We start from the raw sequence: 16687 nt of genomic DNA on the forward strand, positions 1-16687 counted from the left end.
GGAACCAGGCGGCAAGTCTCGCAGGTCCGCGTACCAGCGGGTCAGCGGGCGGGGAAGGCGAGCAAGGCCACAGGCCGTGGCCCGCGCGCGCGGGCCCGGTGTGGGAGGACACGGCGACCCAGATGCGCAGCGGACGCCGCTCCTGTCGCCGGGGCCCTCCTAGGCGCCACGGGAAGTTTCCTCGCTTCTCCCAGCCTTGCCGCCAGAGCTGGAAATCAAGACCTTTTCCATCAGGCTTTCCAAGGACAAGGCCAGAATTCGGTGTTGTTTTCTTAGAAAATAACATTTATTTCTAGCTCATATCTATGCAAAGGAAAGCACAAAGTGAGCCATTATCTGCAGCAGCGTTTCCGGCTGCGGGCCCTTCGTGCCGAAGCATTGGGCGAGTCCCGGAGGCAAGGTTGGGCCCTCGGGCGGGAAGTTCTGGCTCAGTCACACGTCGCTCTGTTCCTGCTTCAGTGCCCACCTTGACCGCTCCTTCGGAAGAGATTGGCCGCGGGCAGGAGGGGCGGGTGAGCAGGATTCGTCCCGATTTTACAATATATTTAATCTATAAAACCTCATCAGTACAATGCGCGCATAGCCTAATTTTTTTCCTTTTCCTTTTTTTTTTTTTTTGCTGTTTTCGAATATTTTTCACGTTAATATCGAGGTCACCTACAGATTACAATTAATAACTTAGAATTCCATTTTATAACATTATACACTGGCTTGTATATATATATGTATAGATTATATATAGATTTATACATATATAAAAACTCACACTGCACCAAGGAAACCCATGCTTATCGGCATAAGCAACAAAGAGAGCGACAAATACCGCAACGAGGAAAGTGCACCTTAGAACTTGTTTCCTTTTTTTTTTTACAATTGATATTGATATATGTCCCAAAGACTCGACTGTGCCAAGAGATGTATAGATCCTAAATTTGTATTTGTTAGAGCAAATATTTAAAAATTTTTAAAGGGGTGGGGTACACAGAAGACAGACTCTTGGACTATCCTGCCAGCCGTTTGAGAGCGCGGGCGGGCGGGATGAGCATAGTAAAAGGAGAGGCAGGAGCGTGGGCAGGGCCGCACCCTCTTAATTCTCAAGAAATGTGTGGCCTTCTGAAGGGCTGGAGGAGCCTTGAGATGGGGATGGGGGAATGAGGACCCCGGCCGCGCACTCCTCCTTCCGAGTACATTTGCAACTGTAGCTGCTCCTTTGCTCAGCTCTCCCCACCCACCCTCCAAAACAAAACCTAAAACCCCCTTGGAGCAGGAGGACCCCAGCCGAGGCACTCTGCAGAGCACACACCAGGCCAAGTGGGTCCGGCGGCCCGAGGGGACAATGCTGGGGTTCCAGTTTGGGGGCCGCTCGGCAGCCGGACCCCTCGCCCTACTGCTTCTCAGGGGTGCCATTGACCATAGGCCCGTACATGCCGCCGCCGTAGGTCGGCTCCTTGTGCACAGCAGCGGCGGCGGCCGAGCGGTCGCGCATGAGGTCGCTGAAGGCGTAGTCCATGGGCGGGCGGAAGCCCAGTGTGGGCACCAGGCCGGCGGTGGAGTAGGGAGCCATGAAGGCCAGGCCTCGGCTGTGCGCCGCCGCCGCCGAGTAGGCCAGGCGCAGGGGACTGAGGCTGAGTGGCGCGCCCAGTGGATAGGCGCCCGCATCGGCGCCGAAGTGACTGGCGTTAGGCTGCAGCGGCGAGAAGGCCGAGCGGCTGCTCAATGAGCCGAGCGCCCCAGGCGCCATGGCGCCCGCCAGCAAAGGTCTGTGATGCGGAGGTGCGGCGGGGCCCGCCTGCAGCGGTGCCGGCAGCCCGGGTCCCCCGGCAGCAGAGTCGACGCGGCCTGGCCAAGCGTCGTCAGCAGCTGCTATTGCACCCACCGCGGCCTTATCTGGGGGCGTGGTGGGACCGAGGCCGGCCGCCAGGCCCCCGCGGTGGTGGTTCAGCACCTGCTCGATGGCCTGCACTACGTCGCCGCCGCAGCCCTGCAACACCAGCTCCAGGACGCCTCGTCGGTGGCCTGGGAAGACGCGCGTCAAGATGTCCAGCGGCGTCCGCTGCCGTGGACCCGGACCGCTGCCCAACCCAGGCGCGGGCGCGGCTTCTGCCTCCTCTTTATCAGCCTCGGAACCGGATTCGGAGCCCAGAGGGCTGGAGGAGCCCGGGCTGTCCTCCTCGCCGCCGCCTCCTGGGCCGGCACTCCCTGAGCAGCTGCCACCTGCCTCTTTGGAGGCCCGGGCCAGCGGCGACCCCGAAAAAGATTCGCCATCGCCGTTCTCCGAGCCCGAGCCTGGCCGCACCTCTGGGGACGACGTCCCAGGACCTGAGTCGGCGCCGTCGGGTGACAAGGGCTTCCCCGGCGGCGGCTGGGGGCTGCCCGGACGGCCTGCCTGAAGCAGCGTCTTGGGAAAGATGTCGAACTTCTGTAACTTGGCCTCTGAGAGGGGAAAATGGAGGTGTGAGAAGAGGTTAGGAGCCAGCGACCGCAACCGCAGCAACCCAGCTGGATCCCAGTTTCCCTTCTCTCTGAGCTCCACGACCCTCATTCACTGGGCTCCTGTGCCCCTCTTTCAGCTCCAGCATTCCTTCCTCTCGTAGTCCCTACAGCCCTGTCTCTTCCCCTGCCCCCAGGGTGCGCTCTTTCTGTACTCAGAATTCCAACCACCTGTGCCGTGGAAACTTAATATCCGGCGCCCCTCTTCCTACATCTGTGCCCCAACACCTCCACCCCTTGGCCCCCTTCCTAGCCCTGTCCTGTCCACAAGCAGTGCCGTAGTCCAGGGTTCAAGCAGGTACCAACATACCTTCCACCTACACCACACACCGTACAGAAGCCCCCACTCCCGCCTCTGTGATTTACAAGAGCCAGATCAGCCCTGGGTGCCTCCTGACCCTGGGCAGCATAGCTCCCAAGCCCTTCTGCAGGCGAAAGTAGAGTCCCTATTTCTAATCCATGCTTTCCAAAATTAGGACCTAAGAAGTTCTTCCCTCCCAAGCTGAGGGCCGAGAGGGCCCCTAACAACCCCGGCCTTAATTTCTTTCCTCCCCAGGAAAGCTCAGTGAGTCTTGAGGAGGGTGTGGCCAGGCAGGGAATGGAGAGAGGAGAGGAGAGGGGATCGAGGTCAGCGAGGCTGCGCGTACTCTGAGAAAATGGGGACAAGCAGGGGAAGACACTAGAAAGGAGGAGCAGGGGGCAGCATGCTGTTGGGAAGAATTAAGAACATAAAAGGAATCACGCGGGGAAAAGAAACGAGGTATCTTCAATACCTAGAGAAAGAACTGCGGGGCGGAGCAGGGGTCTTGGACAGGGACAGGTTTCTGAAGAGAGTTGGGAAGTAGTAGCAAAGGGAGCAGCGGTGTGTGGAAAAGCGCACAACCAAGGCAAAGATGAAGTCGCTCAGGTTTCCGCGCCGTGGAGGATACCGAGCGCAGTGAGCGGAGAAACTAGGACATGCCTGGGTTTGGGTAGAGGAGAAAAGATTAAGGCGTTCATAACTGGGCCCGCAGTGAAAGAATGAAGTAAAGTATAAATTCTTCAGAAAAGGGAGAAGGAGTTTATGTTTCTGCCCCAAATCAGGTCCTGGGTGCGCGGAAGACTCCAATAGTCCAGGCGTTTGGAGAAGTGTTTCTACTCTTTGGGTATCTAGACAGTCCCCTGGGCCGCGCGCCCCTGGACTTCAGGCCGGCTGCACGCTCCTTCCGGCCAGGCCGCGCTCTCACCTGAGCTTCCGGAGCCCGCGGTGCCACCTCCGGTCCCCGCGGACGCTCCCGCTCCCGGCCCTCCGCCGTCGGCGGCGCACACAGAGCCGAAGACCTCGTACGCGGGTCGCGGCGGGATGATGCCGTTGGCGGCGGCCAGCGCCAGGCCCTCGGCAGTTCCGTAGAGCAGCTGCAGCTCGCGCGCCTCGTTCTCTTCCTGCGCCTGCTGCCTGCGCAGCGCCACCTGGGCCGCCATGACGCGCTGGCGCTCGGCGATGAGCGTGCACTTGGCACACAGGCAGTCCTTCCAGCGGCAGTAGCGTTTGTGGCCCTTGAGTGCCGACACCACGCCGTGGTTGCGGCAGCGCGCGCACTTGGGGGTCCTTGGGTACTTCTCAGCCGCCCGCAATAACAACGGCGGCGCCCGTAGCAAGCCGCCCGCCACGCTCACAGGTAGAGACGCGGCCGCCGCCGCCGCCGCGGCCACCGACGCCACCGACGCTACGGGCGGCCCCGTCGCTGTCGCCGCCGCCGTCGCCGCGCCGGGAACGCTGGGCAGCTCCGAGCGCAGCTCCATGGCAGGACCTGGCGTGGAAGACCGTGGGAAGGGGGTAGAGATGCGGTGAGGAGCGCACGATGCATTAAGCCAAGGAACCCAGGCTTAGAGAGGGAAATTTCGGCTGCGGAGTTTGGCTAGTGGTTGCCAAACTGCTGGGAGGAGGTGCCTTCGGAGCCCCCTCGTCAGGCCGAGCTCCCCCACCCCACTCCCACCAGAGCTCTTCTTGTATCTGATTTATGCGCTGGGCGTAAGACTTTAAATCGTGGCTAAAATATAAAAAAGTTTGAAAGTCATTGGTTTAGATAAATATAACGACTTGAAAAGTAAGATATTATCCCTAAAAGTTTAACTTAATTGGGGTGAGTCGGGTAGAGAAATGTTTGACAGGGCTCGGATTAAAGAGAAAAAATTTGACCCAAGAGTTAAACTGATGCCAAGAGAAAAACAGGAAACCCTGAGGCGAAATGTTCATTTTGTGGAAAGGTGAAGGAGAAAGATATCAAAGCTACAGTTTAGCTGGCTGGGCCAGGGGTTAGCTGGCTTGGATTTTTTTGCTAGTGGGGATAGGGGATTTCGAGAGAAAACTCAGGAATAGAAAGAATAATTCTAGGAGCGAGGGCAGGGAAACAAACATCTCAGGTTTAAGGTTAGGCCGAGAGGTTCCGGGCCCCGTGCAGATGTGGGAGCTACAAGCTCCACGGTGCGGGCATCCAGAGAGCGGAGGAGAAAAATGGGTGTGAAGCTGAGTTTAGGAGGCCTGGGGAGGAGAATTAAAGAGAAAATGCAACCGCAGAAACTGGACAAACAAACCCAACCGGAAGATTAATTTGGGGGGCAAGAAAAGCAGCTGATGGGGGTGTATGGGATAAAGGCGTGCGTGAGAAACAAAACAAAAATAAAAAACAGCCAAATGCTGGGGGTGAAGACGGAGTAGGACCTGTGGCACAATTTTTAGCTTTGTAGCCTGAAAGGTAGTCCGGAAGGAAAAAGTATCTCTCTGAAAGTTAGGTACTGCAGGAGGAAGATCTTTCTCGCTGACATCCTGCAGTGTTCCCACCCCCTCCGGGTTTAGGTTGAGTGGTCAGACACGCCCTCCTCATCCTGGGGCCCCGTGGGACCCCGGCGGCACAGATTCCTGCGTTCTGGTCGTGAGTTGCGTTCCTAGGCCTTGGATGGCCCAGCAGGCGGCACCGGGACAGGGCAGTCGCTTCTGGAACTCGCTACGAGCGAACACCAGAAGGCCCAAGAAGGCCCAGCTCTGAGCTTCTACCAGCGGCCTTCTCTGGGTCCCCAGGTCCCCGCCAGAGCCCAGACCGAACCTTGGTGTCTCCGCCCGAGAACCCTAGACCCCTCCCTGTTAGAGCTGTCTCTTCCCTCAGGCCCTTGGGGCCGCGCAGTCCCTAAGGCCGGCGTGGCCGGGGCCTTGTCAACAGGGGCCGCACGCCCGGCCTCCTCCCTTGCCCTCCCTGTGTCCCTTAACTACCTGCCTTGGGCTCGGGGATCGTCCTCCTCTGCTGGCGCTGCAAGCGCCTCCCAGCTCCGCTCGCGACGCTGGCGCTCTTGGCCTCTTCCCCTTGCCCCCGGCCCCTTATCTGACCACGTCACCCTCCTTCAGTCACCATGTCCGAACTTCCGGACCCCCTCAGAATGCTGCGCAGCAACCCTTCCGTCGGAAATCTGAGCGGGGGGACCGGTTAGGGACCCACTGGCTGGAACCGCGACCTGGCCCTTGCTGCGCGGCGTCCCCTCGCACAGCGCACTGGACGCTGCGCACAGCCGCGCCCCAGTTGCCCGGCGCTGCCAGACTCTCAATGAGCCGCTCGCCCCCTCTATTGTTGCTCCTTAGGGCTCCATTAGACAGAATTGGACAACAATGTGGCGTCTGCCATTGGCCAGGGGAGGCAGACGGCGCTCTGATTGGCCGGGCCCGCGCCCGGGGAGCCCCGCATTCTACAGTGTCCGAAAGATTCGAAACTCCAAAAGCTCCACAGAGTGTTAGGGGAGGGGAGGGGGCGCGCCAGGGAAGGAATGGAAAAAAGTGGGCTTGGAGGAGCGTTGAAAATACCGTGACAAGGAGTTTCCGTGCGCCCAAGAGCGTGTGAATTGCGCCTAATTACCGTGTCCGGCGCGCCTTTACGTAGCCGTCTGTAACCCCTCTGCTTCTGGGGCACGGGCTCGGCTGAGAGGCTCTCACTGGCCGGGAGCGCTTGGCAAGGCCGAGCTTCCCAAGTGGCCCTGCAGACTGGGGGCGGGATGGGGGCAGGTGACAATTCAATTACCACGGTTGGAGTGGGGGTGGAACGGGGCACGGGGGTGGGGAAGGGAGGGTTCATATGGCATAAATGCCAAGACGATTTTTCCTTCCTCCTTCGGCTCTGTTTCGACGTGCTCCGAAGTCCGACGCGTTTGGGGTAATCGGGGGCTGCTTGTTTTGATATTTTTCCCCTGCCACTTTCAAAGTGCAAGTCCTTTATTTTAAAAGTCCTGATACGATAGGCTTCACGGAGGGTAAGTGTGGTTTATGAGGATTTTGTTTTTAAAGAGGAACCCGGAGAGATGAGGTTGCGCTTCCTGGCGGCGCCCGCCGGGTTCCCAACGCTCCGCGCCTTTCCTCTCCCCGCCTCCCCTCACCCCCCAATCCCGTACCTGTGGCCCCTCTTGCTCTTTGCTCTCCTCTCTTCTGAAGCATCTCCATTTCTTTTCCCTAGTGGCGGGATTCTTTTTGTTGTCCTTGTTTTAAATTAACGAACAGTTTGATTTTTTTAAAACTAAAGTAAAAAGTGGCCTGTCTCCCCAGATCCTCCTGGACGCGTGACGCACAGCCGTCTGTACGTCCTTCCGCCCAGACCAGGTCGCCGCGGGCCCCCAGGAGTACTACTAACTTTCGCCTTACTCTCTGGGCCTGACGTCACGACCCCAGGAGCCGCTTGATCTGCGGAGGAGGTAACAGGCTTAGGGTTTGGTTTCCCTTTGAATGGCAACCTCTGGAGTTAATGCTGCGGTCCTCTGACGGGATCGCCCTGGGTTTCCTCTAGCTGTTATTCTCTGTGCCTTTTCTTTATGTCCTTTCCTCCTTTAAATTTGTTGTCTTTTATTTTTATTCTCCAGTTTCATCTATCTCCCTCAAAGTAAAGAAAATTCGTTTAATTAATGAGAAAAAAACGCGTTTTCCCGTTGTTCTGCTTCCACTCCCTACCGTGTGTTTCCGCGTTGCTTTCTAGCACCTCGAGAGCCACGGGGTTCTGGCCCGCGCCGTGTGGCGCGCGCACATACTGGGCCAGCAGACACTGCCAGGGGCCCTCGGGACGCACCCCTTCCACCTGGCACGACTACGGGGCTGTGTCCTGCCAGCCCAGCCGCCTTTGGAGATTGGAGAAAGAAGGGCTCAAGAAGAGGGGATCCGCGGGTTCCTCCAAGAAGTCGACCGCGAGAGCCCATCTGGAGGGTGTGGGTGGGGAGAGAGCGAGGACAGAGGGCTGTGCTGCAGAGCCTGGCGAAGAGCTTCCAAAAAGTTGACCAGACTCGCGCGCAAGCGCCCTCCGACCCGGACGGAGTGTGTGGTAGAAACCGGCCATTCGATCTTAGTAAATTCCACTCGCTGGTACCTGAGAATCTGTGTGGGAAAGAGCCAGGGGTCAGTTTCTCCCGCGTGGAGGGAGGGTGAGGGAGTGAGTCTGGATAATGTCTTGCAGGAGCGTAGGATTCGGACCTACTTTCCAACACCTTGAGGTTATTAAGTCAAAGAAATCTATTTATAACTCCATCCTGGCGGGGTAGGGCTGGGGAGGGGAGAGGACCGCGGCAGCATACCTCTTCGGGGCTGCCAGCGTCTCCTCCCAGAGCCCTTGGACAAAGTTTTTGAGACACGTTTACGCCTTAAACGAAATGAACTATAGAAACCCGCCTTGTCTTTCGGGGTGGTGACCGAGCATCCCTCTTCGCGCTTGAGGCCAGGCCATGTGAGGTTCCCCACTCCGCTGGAGTGAACCTGAGGGAGCCAAACGTCCAGCCTCGGGTCTTGGGAACGCCGAGCTCTCTCCTGTTAGTGTGGAAGGAACCTCAGACACATCCCGGAACCCAGCTCACCCAAAGGGAATCTGCCCCCCCCCATAGAGCAGGCTTCTCTTTTTTCCTCGTGTTCACAGGCTAGCAAGTCCGGGACCCGCAACGTTTCTTCTAATGCTGCTGAGGTTGAGTGCTCACGTGGCTGAATGTGTCATCGAGGGAGGTAAAGTAACTTAGTCCTGGGTAGAGGTCACTACACGCACACCCCCACAGGCCACCCCAGGGCTAGTTCTGATCTGGACTTAGGTCGCTGAGAGGCTGGCTTGGCCGAACCACCAGCGGCGGAAGAGCATACCCAGATCGAGGTGGCGGGAGCTACCGCCCTAGACTAACACGAGTGTGGCTTCCCTTCTGGACACACAACCTGCACGTATGACTTCGTTCCGCAAAAGGCGTGGACACACCCTCACACCTACATGCCGTGATAGCCCACGGGGTGTAATCACCTCTCTAGCCACCCTCCCACCCAAGAGGACCCGTACAGGAAATTTCATCGGCCTTAGAGTGCTCTCAGAAGCATGCCTCATCCTAGGACATCCACTTGGTTTGTGACCTCATCCAGACGCCCACAGACTCCCACCTCCCTGACTGAACTTCCAGATAGGAGAATATGCTCGCGCCCGGGTGCCTGCGCCAGTCCAGGGACCGAGCCTTACTCCAGGGCCCTGCGGAAGGTGGACCCCAGGCAGAGAAAACCAGATCTCCAGGACAGATGAGACACGGAGGGCAGAAAGCCCGTCCTCACACAGTCACACACGCGCACACTCACTCGGGCATCTCCTTTTAGTTCAGAATCATTTGCTGACGCCCCTGCTGTGCCAGTGGCCGGAGGCCCCGGGTGAGCGTTTCCAGCCGCGAAAACCCACCTCCACCCATGTTTGTTACTGGCCGCTCCCTCACGCCCCGCCCAGGCAGGGATGGCCCTCATGGAGACCCGGGGTGGGGCTGGGGTTAGGGACAGAGGGCGCGGAGGGGGGCTGGAGGGGGGCGCAGCGGCACTAGGAGCAGGGCCGGGGGCGCTGATGTGGGACCCGGGAGGCATTGACTTTTGCGCTGTTTGCCTGTGGCCTCCAAGCAAGGATACGCCATCTGTTTGCCGGCTGCGGCGCGTCCCTTTTAATTACCCTCCCCGCAGCCTAATAGAGATGATATTAAACTAAATCTTTCTGACATTAAAAGTAATTATCCCCAAACCAGTGGCTCCGGGACAGAATCGTCCCTCCCATCCCCACCCCTCCCCTGGCCACTCCAGATTCCGTTAGTTTGACTGAAACTCTTTACCCGGAAGGGGGGTGCGGAGAAAAGGGGGAAGGTGTCATTGGGAGGAGTCCACGCGGGCTGCCCGGCACACGCTGTTTCCCGCACAACCACACGTTCGTACGCATGAAACACGCGGGTGCACACATACACCTGAACATACACAGACACAACAACATTTTGCTGCACATCAGCTCTGGAGCCGTGTTAAGACTCCCAGCCGCGCGCACCCCGGTGGACAGGGAGAAGCGCAGCATGGTTGCTGTTCTCGGCCCCGAGTCGCTGCAGGATCAAAACCCCAAATCGGGCCTAGGGCAGGCCGCGACTCAGTCACAATTTTGCGGCCAGAAGGAGCCTCTCCCGTCGAGGCGCTTGACCTCCCGGGCCCTTTGCTTATGAGGGCCCTGAGCCTCGCGCTTCCCTGCAGGTCGCACCACACTCTGCGAGCCAAGTCCCCTTATCCCACTTGACAGGTAAGAAGAGACCCAGAGAGGTGAGGTGACTTGCTCCACATTACACGAGTACGCAACAAAGACAGAATCCCACCCCCGGAGTAGCATGGAGACCCGCGCCCAAGGCCCAGGTTCTGCCCGGTTCATGCGCGCTCTGGGGTTGGGGGCGGCGGACGCAGGGCTGGCCTCAGGTCCCCATCCACACGCTCACACTCACCCTCCGGGGGCTCGGGACCTGCTGGTGATCAGCGTTTTCCCGGGTCCTCGGCCGCCACGGGACGAGGGGGCGAGGAGTGAGCTAAAGGCGCTGGCACGAGGGCACCGGCGCTGGGAACACGGCGGGAACCCCAACGCGGAGCCCCTGCGGCCGCAGCCCTTTGGATCAAGCCGGGGAGTCTACAGGGTGGGCGGGAGAAGCGGCCGCCCAGTGTCGCGCCGGCTACCTATCTCCACAACTTTCTTGTTGGGCGCGTCTGAACCTGGGACAAACTGCGCGGAGAGTGCGCCCAACGATCTGTTTCTATTTTTTGAGCACCTACTGTGTACCCACCCTCTGATGTGTGCTGTCTTGCTTGGTACACAGTCCTCAGGGGGGAGTGTGGCGTTCCACGTTTCAGAGAAGACCAGTCGACTACAGTTCTGAGTGGGGATGCAACTAGCCAGGGGGACACAGTGCTGCTGAACCCCGAGGAAGATAGGAATCCAGATATGACTCCCACTTCTCACCCTCAGTTCTGAGAGGGTGTGATCAGACCTATGGGCTTTCAGTCCATTGATTCTATTCAATTCATCGACCATTCACGGAAACACGAGAGAATGTGTCATTCATTCACTCATTTCTTCATTTCACTTCTGCTGAGCACTTAGTCAATGCAGGGTCCTGAGGACTGGAGACCCCTCCCATAAATCGTAAACCTCCCATAAAGAGCTTGTCAACCAAGTAGGGACTCAGTCACCCACCAGAGACCTCACAGTGAGAAATGGGATGAAGTAGGAGTGGGGAAAGGAGGTTCAAAGGAGATTTTCTGAAAAAAGGGCCCCCTGACATGTGGCAATTGGTTTCCAAATGCAAACATTATTACTGCTTGTTCTGATAAAGTAAAATACGTTATAAAACATTTTAGACAAGTCAGCAAAGTATATTTGGAATTTTTTTCTGTGTACCTAAATTTACAAAAACGTACTTCTTGTTACTTGCTTTTTATTTACTTACCTGATAAACATTTTTCATATTAATATATATAATAAAAATATTTCTTTGTACGGATGAACCTTTATTTAGTCAACTCCCTATTAATAGGTTTTTAGTTTGTTTCCAATTTTTGCTATAATAAACATTGTTATAATGGACATCGTTTGTGAATTTTCCTAATTATTTCCTTCGGATAAATTACTAGAAATATATTTTCTAGTGGGCAGAGGCTTTTTTAAAAAGGCTTTTGATAGCTACATGTCAAATAGCCCTCAGTAAAGGTGTGTCAGTGAACTCACTCAACAGCAGTGCATCTTGCTGATCTTTGTAATCTTTGCCAATTCAAGCATGAAAAAAGAATCTTTTGTCATCATAATTTGCATTTCCTTAGCTATTCCTTAGTTTTCCCTATATATGTTGGTGACCTGTGTGTTTTTTACAAAATATGTGCTTATCCTCTTATTTTATTATCATAGAGCTTCTCCTTTCCTTAATTTGTAATAGCTGTTCATATATTAACGACTGTAGTATCCTCTTACCTGTAACATACTGCAGTTCTCCATTTTTGTTTACCCTGTTTTGTTACCGTTACACCAAAATTAACAAAAATTTTTGTATAGCCAAATCTGTCATTTTTCCTTATAGATTACATTTACAGTATCCTCTTAACAAAGGTTTTCAAATACAACTTTCTAAAAGCATTGACCTGTATTTTTTATGAACACTTTTTCATTTTTTACATTTATATCCTTAGTTCATTTAAAATTAATTTTGGTGGAAGGTGTGAGCTTGTAACTTAATTTTTTCCCAAATGATTAACCAGTTAACACAGCACCACCTAATGATTCACTCTCTCCCTTGCTGACCACATACTATCTATCATCCAAGTTCTCAGATGGCCTCAGGTCAATTCAGCCCTCTCTTCTAGGGAGCTATTCAGTCTTTTAATTATTATATTTCTGTAATATTTGAGAGGGAAAATTATCCTTCTGATTGCCTTATTCTTTTACAAAATTCTCATGGCTAATTTGGAAAGATAGTCATCAGAAGGAGTATTTTTGAATTTTGAAAGCTAGTTCCATAAAGTAAAAATTTAAAAACCTTTTGGAAGTTTGATTTAACTGCCTTTAGAAATTAATTTGAGAGATTATGCATCTACACAACATGGAATATTGTCATCTAGGACATGGTATGACTTTCATTTATTCATAACTTTATATCCCTTTGTAAATTTGTTGTTTTGCTCTTCTACTTCTGTTTCTTAGGCATGTTCCTCGGTATTTTATGAGGCTATTGTGGACGGAATCTTTCCACCCATTACAAAACTTCTGGCTGGTTATGACAGGAGCATAAGAAAGTTACTGACTATAGTATATTTATCTTGAAATCAGCTTCCTTTCTTACCCCTCTCCCATTTAGAATTAGTTCTTGGAGATTGCAGGAGCCGAGTTTGGAAGGACCCCGAATTGACCAGGCTGAGAAAGCCAGAGAGAGAGGCGATTCTGTACTGACAGATCGGTCCAAAGGCTCAAGGGATTTGCAGGTCCTCTGGGGTTTTGGGGATCGTGTGCACCCGAAAGGTGGTCTTTGGACCTTCTCCTGGTCTCCGTTTCCTAAGAAGACCTTTGGATCTACCAGTATTAGTCCCAGGCCAGGCAGCCACCCGGACTCGGAGCCTTCCGCGCTGTGACCGCGGGCGAATCGTCAGCCCTCTCTGGGCTCACCTCCTGGCCATCCTGGAATCAGACTGCCTGGAGGACGGCAGCGGTCAGGCCACCGATTATGGGGAGAAGAGGCTGTGATGAGGGCATGAAGACTAGGTTATAGGGCCTGATCAGCCTGTTTGAGTCCTGACCCCTCTTTGGAAGTGCTTTGGAGAACGCGGTCTGTCTACAGATGCGCACTCGCAGCCTGTAACCCCCAAATCACCAACCAAAATGAAGACAGGAGGGAGGCAGGGAGGGATTTAGGAGGGAGGGCCCTAATCCATCCCTGCAGGCCACACCCACACACACGCCTACTCACCCCTGGCATCTTTCTCGCAGAGTTCCAGTCTGACTTTTACAACCACTGCAACCGTCCCACCTTCCTCTCCTCCACCCCCCATTCCCTGATGCGACCTTGCGGGCTCCTTCTAGGCCCTACTTGAGCAGGTTCCAAGCTGCCTCACTGGCTCAGGGCCCCATACTAGTTGGCCCATGTTAACTGTTCTTGCAGGGCTCCCATGGGGTGGGGCGCTGGCTGACAAGTAGGCTTTTTTGCCTCAGTAAGTGACTGGGACTCCAGGTTTGAGGTGGCACTGATGCACAGATGCCTCCTCCAGGTTCCCACTCTCAAGCTAGTCAGTTACTGGAAAATTTCTAGTCTCCCTTTAGGACCCAGTTCCCAGAATGCACCACTGTTTCTTGTCAGAGGCACAGTAGGCACATGCTGACCCTGCAAGCTACCCAAGTGCTACTGCATTCTGCCCTCTGCAGCCACCAAGTCAGCCATGTTCGTCTCTGGTTCATATCAGAGGAAATTGAAGCATAGAGAGGAAGTGACTTCCCCAGGGTCATACAGGTAGGTGGGGGAGGGACGAGAGCTGTTCTATGCAACCTTAGAGGAAAAGGTTGGAGACTAGGAGGTGGGGTTGAGGCCACTTTTCCCACCCCCCAGTTCTCAAAACTGACCCCCCTGGGTAGAGGAAGGGTGAAGGAAGGGATCACTTCCTTTGGGGTTTGGAGCCTCTTTCCTTGGGGGCTTCTCCACTCCCTTCTATGTGCCTACAGTCCCCTCAGCCCTCCAGGACTGACTATGCTGTATTCTCGCTGCCAGTCAGGTCTCTGGCACCACCTTCCTGTACCTTCAACACCTTTGGTCACAGGGCCTAGTTGAGCAAGGCTGACAGTGTGAGAACTAACCTGGCTGGAGTCCTGCATTTGTTTCAGTTCCCCTCTGTAAGATTGAGGTAAAACAATGCTTTCAGGGGGTCATTGTGAGGATTCAATAACAATTCATATAAACCCAGCTCCTGACAGGTAGTAAATACTCAAAGCATATTGAACATTATTATTCGCTAGGCAGTTGCTGAATGAATGAATGAATGAATGAATGAATGATCTTTGCCTTCACACAGGGAAACTGCTCCCTTCTCAGCCCCCATTAAAAGGAAGGCTGGGGAGGTGAAAGCTGTGACAAGAGGTGTTTCTGTTCTTGAGGCATAACTTGAAAACTCCCTCCAGAATTAGAATTCCAGTGTATTTTCATGGCTCAGAGACCTTTTGGCAGGCCAGGGTGCTCAAGGTTCCAGTGGGACTCCAGGCCATCTCCCTCTCTAGACCACCTCACCCACTCTACCCACTCCATTAACCAGACACATTTGCTGTGAAGCAGAAAGTGGTACTGCATGAGGAAGAGAGGAGTGGCACAGCCCAGGGCCCACCCCCAGCCTCTGGAAGCACCCCCTCCCTGTCTCTTCTTGGGGCTTCCACTATTTGGGACACACCCTGGCACTTCTGGTTCCTAGGGCTCTCCAAAGGCAAAGATTGGGCTCTGTGTCCCCATGACATAGTACTATCTTTATTCTAGAGAGCAGGTTCTTTCTCTCAGCATCCATGAAGTCTCCCATAGCATGTAAAAAACTCATAAAATGTACCCCTTTTATTATGTTAGGAAACTGAGGCCTAAGGTGATGGCTGCACAAGGCAGTTCACTGATGTTTGGTGTGGTTGCAGGCATGCCACAACGGAGACTTGGCTAAGCCACCTCACTGCTCTGGGCCTCAGTGTCTCCATCTGTAGAACAAGGATAGGTAGACCTTCTGTAGGTAGATGTGCTCAGAAATGAGAGAAGCACTGTGCAGACCAAGCTGGGAAGATAATGATTCCCATGTGGGTGCTTCATCCTGCTACAGCCTCTGCACCCACCTCTGGAAATACAGCAAGGCTCCTGGTCTCCATGCCTGGTTCCCCCTTCATGTGCTTCTACTTGATCCCCCAAAACACAGAGAAAAAGTTTCAGTAAGACTCTCCTTGTTGCCAACCCCTCGGAAAAGACCTATGCAAATGTTACCAATGTGTGCTCAGGTAAGGCAGCTAACATTTCCAGGGGCCTGGAGACCTGAGTCCAGAGGGGCAGGCTCCATTCTGAACCTGTAGGATGCCTGCATTTCCTAACTCTGGGATCTCAGACTGTCAGGCTCGCGCAGGCCCACGTATTATGGAGTGGACTCTGGCCGGAGCTTGGAGGTGAGGTTCACCTCTCCTCCGAAGCCCATCTGGCCGCTGGGACTGGCGGCCTTCTCTGGGTTCCCATGGCTCTTGGAAATCCTCATGCATTGACCATCCTGCCCTGAAATTGGTGGCCCAGCTCAGCCTGGGAGTTCTGGGCTAAAAGTAGATGCTGAGAACCCTATGTTTAACAAAAAGCCTAAATGATAAGTGAATGAGTCAAAGCTGACCTGAGCCACACGAGCAAGGGGTACTTAAATAGTACTTCAATTAAATGCCTGATGAAAATCCATGGTGGGAAAAATACTTGCTTTGAAGATAGATCATGTTATATAGTAGCTATGAGACTAGGCAAATGATCTAAGCTAAGGCTTAATGTATCCGTGTATGGAAATAGGGGTCGTTTTTTCCTCCTCAGAGGGTAGCTTTGTAGTTGGCTCATTCACATAACAAGTACTGTCTATGCCCTGGGCCAGGCCCCAGGGGGACAGATCTGTCATGGTCTATATGGGGACATTTCTGTCCAAATAATCACAACAATATAGTAAGTGCTCTGCTAGGGGCAAACATAGGGTTTAGAAGAGGCCCCCTAACTTGCCCTGGGGATTCTCTGAGGCTTCCTGGAAAGGAAGTGGTGGAATGGAGTGATGACAGCTTGAATTCTGGATCCAAACTGTCTGCATTTGAATCCTGGCTCCTTAGATTCAAACTGTGTGACCTTGGGCAAATTACTTACTACCTTGTGCCGCAGTTTGCTCACCAAGGAAGTGGGGGATAGATCCTGGTTCTTGTGAGGAGTAAGTGAGATGATAAAGTGAAGCACTTAGAGCCTGGCATACAATAAACACATGAATGTTCACTGTATTAATAGGCATTTTTCAAGCACCTTACACAGTGCTAGGTCTATGCTGAGGGATAAAACAACAAGTCAGATTGACGCAGACCTTCATGGAGTTTATACCTTAGGCAAAATCTGAGGTGAGTCTTGAGCTAAAATTGCCCCTTTTCTAAGGAGAATTTGAGAAGAGGACACAGGAAGGACCTCAGGGGCTGCTGACATCTCACAAGCAAGCAGAGGCAGGAAACCTGCAGAGGAGACAGGGGGCACCTTTCAGAGACGTGGGAGGAAAATCTAGAGACCTGCAGTGTCCTAGAAGGCAAGGGGAATGTGTCTGAGAATTTTATCATCTGTGGGTGAGACGTTATAGCTACTGAAGCAGCTCAGGGAAGGGGGCCTCATCAATGAGGAAAAGTAG

At 54.0% G+C, this 16687-nt stretch overlaps 1 protein-coding gene and 1 long non-coding RNA gene across 3 annotated transcripts; one reads left to right on the forward strand and one right to left on the reverse strand.

The window, feature by feature from the left end:
• Positions 1-272: 272 nt before the first annotated feature.
• On the reverse strand, positions 273-6097 carry DMRTA2 (DMRT like family A2). The gene is made up of 3 exons (XM_037021749.2): positions 5738-6097; positions 3717-4280; positions 273-2433 (listed from the first exon to the last, which is right to left on the reverse strand). Exons 2-3 carry the CDS (start codon positions 4270-4272, stop codon positions 1385-1387), a joined length of 1605 nt encoding a protein of 534 aa, XP_036877644.2. The 5' UTR covers positions 4273-4280; positions 5738-6097; the 3' UTR covers positions 273-1384.
• Positions 6098-6595: 498 nt separating this feature from the next.
• LOC140848889 (uncharacterized) lies at positions 6596-11385 on the forward strand. Of its 2 annotated transcripts, XR_012130158.1 has the most exons (5): positions 6596-6762; positions 7052-7197; positions 7476-7838; positions 8400-8482; positions 10050-11379. It is a non-coding gene; the product is annotated as an uncharacterized lncRNA (long non-coding RNA). The 2 variants fall into 2 exon arrangements; XR_012130157.1 differs by having other exon boundaries at positions 7476-8482; positions 10050-11385.
• Positions 11386-16687: the final 5302 nt, after the last annotated feature.

The sequence above is a fragment of the Manis javanica genome, chromosome 4 (genome assembly GCF_040802235.1).
Source record: "Manis javanica isolate MJ-LG chromosome 4, MJ_LKY, whole genome shotgun sequence".
NCBI lineage: Eukaryota > Metazoa > Chordata > Mammalia > Pholidota > Manidae > Manis > Manis javanica.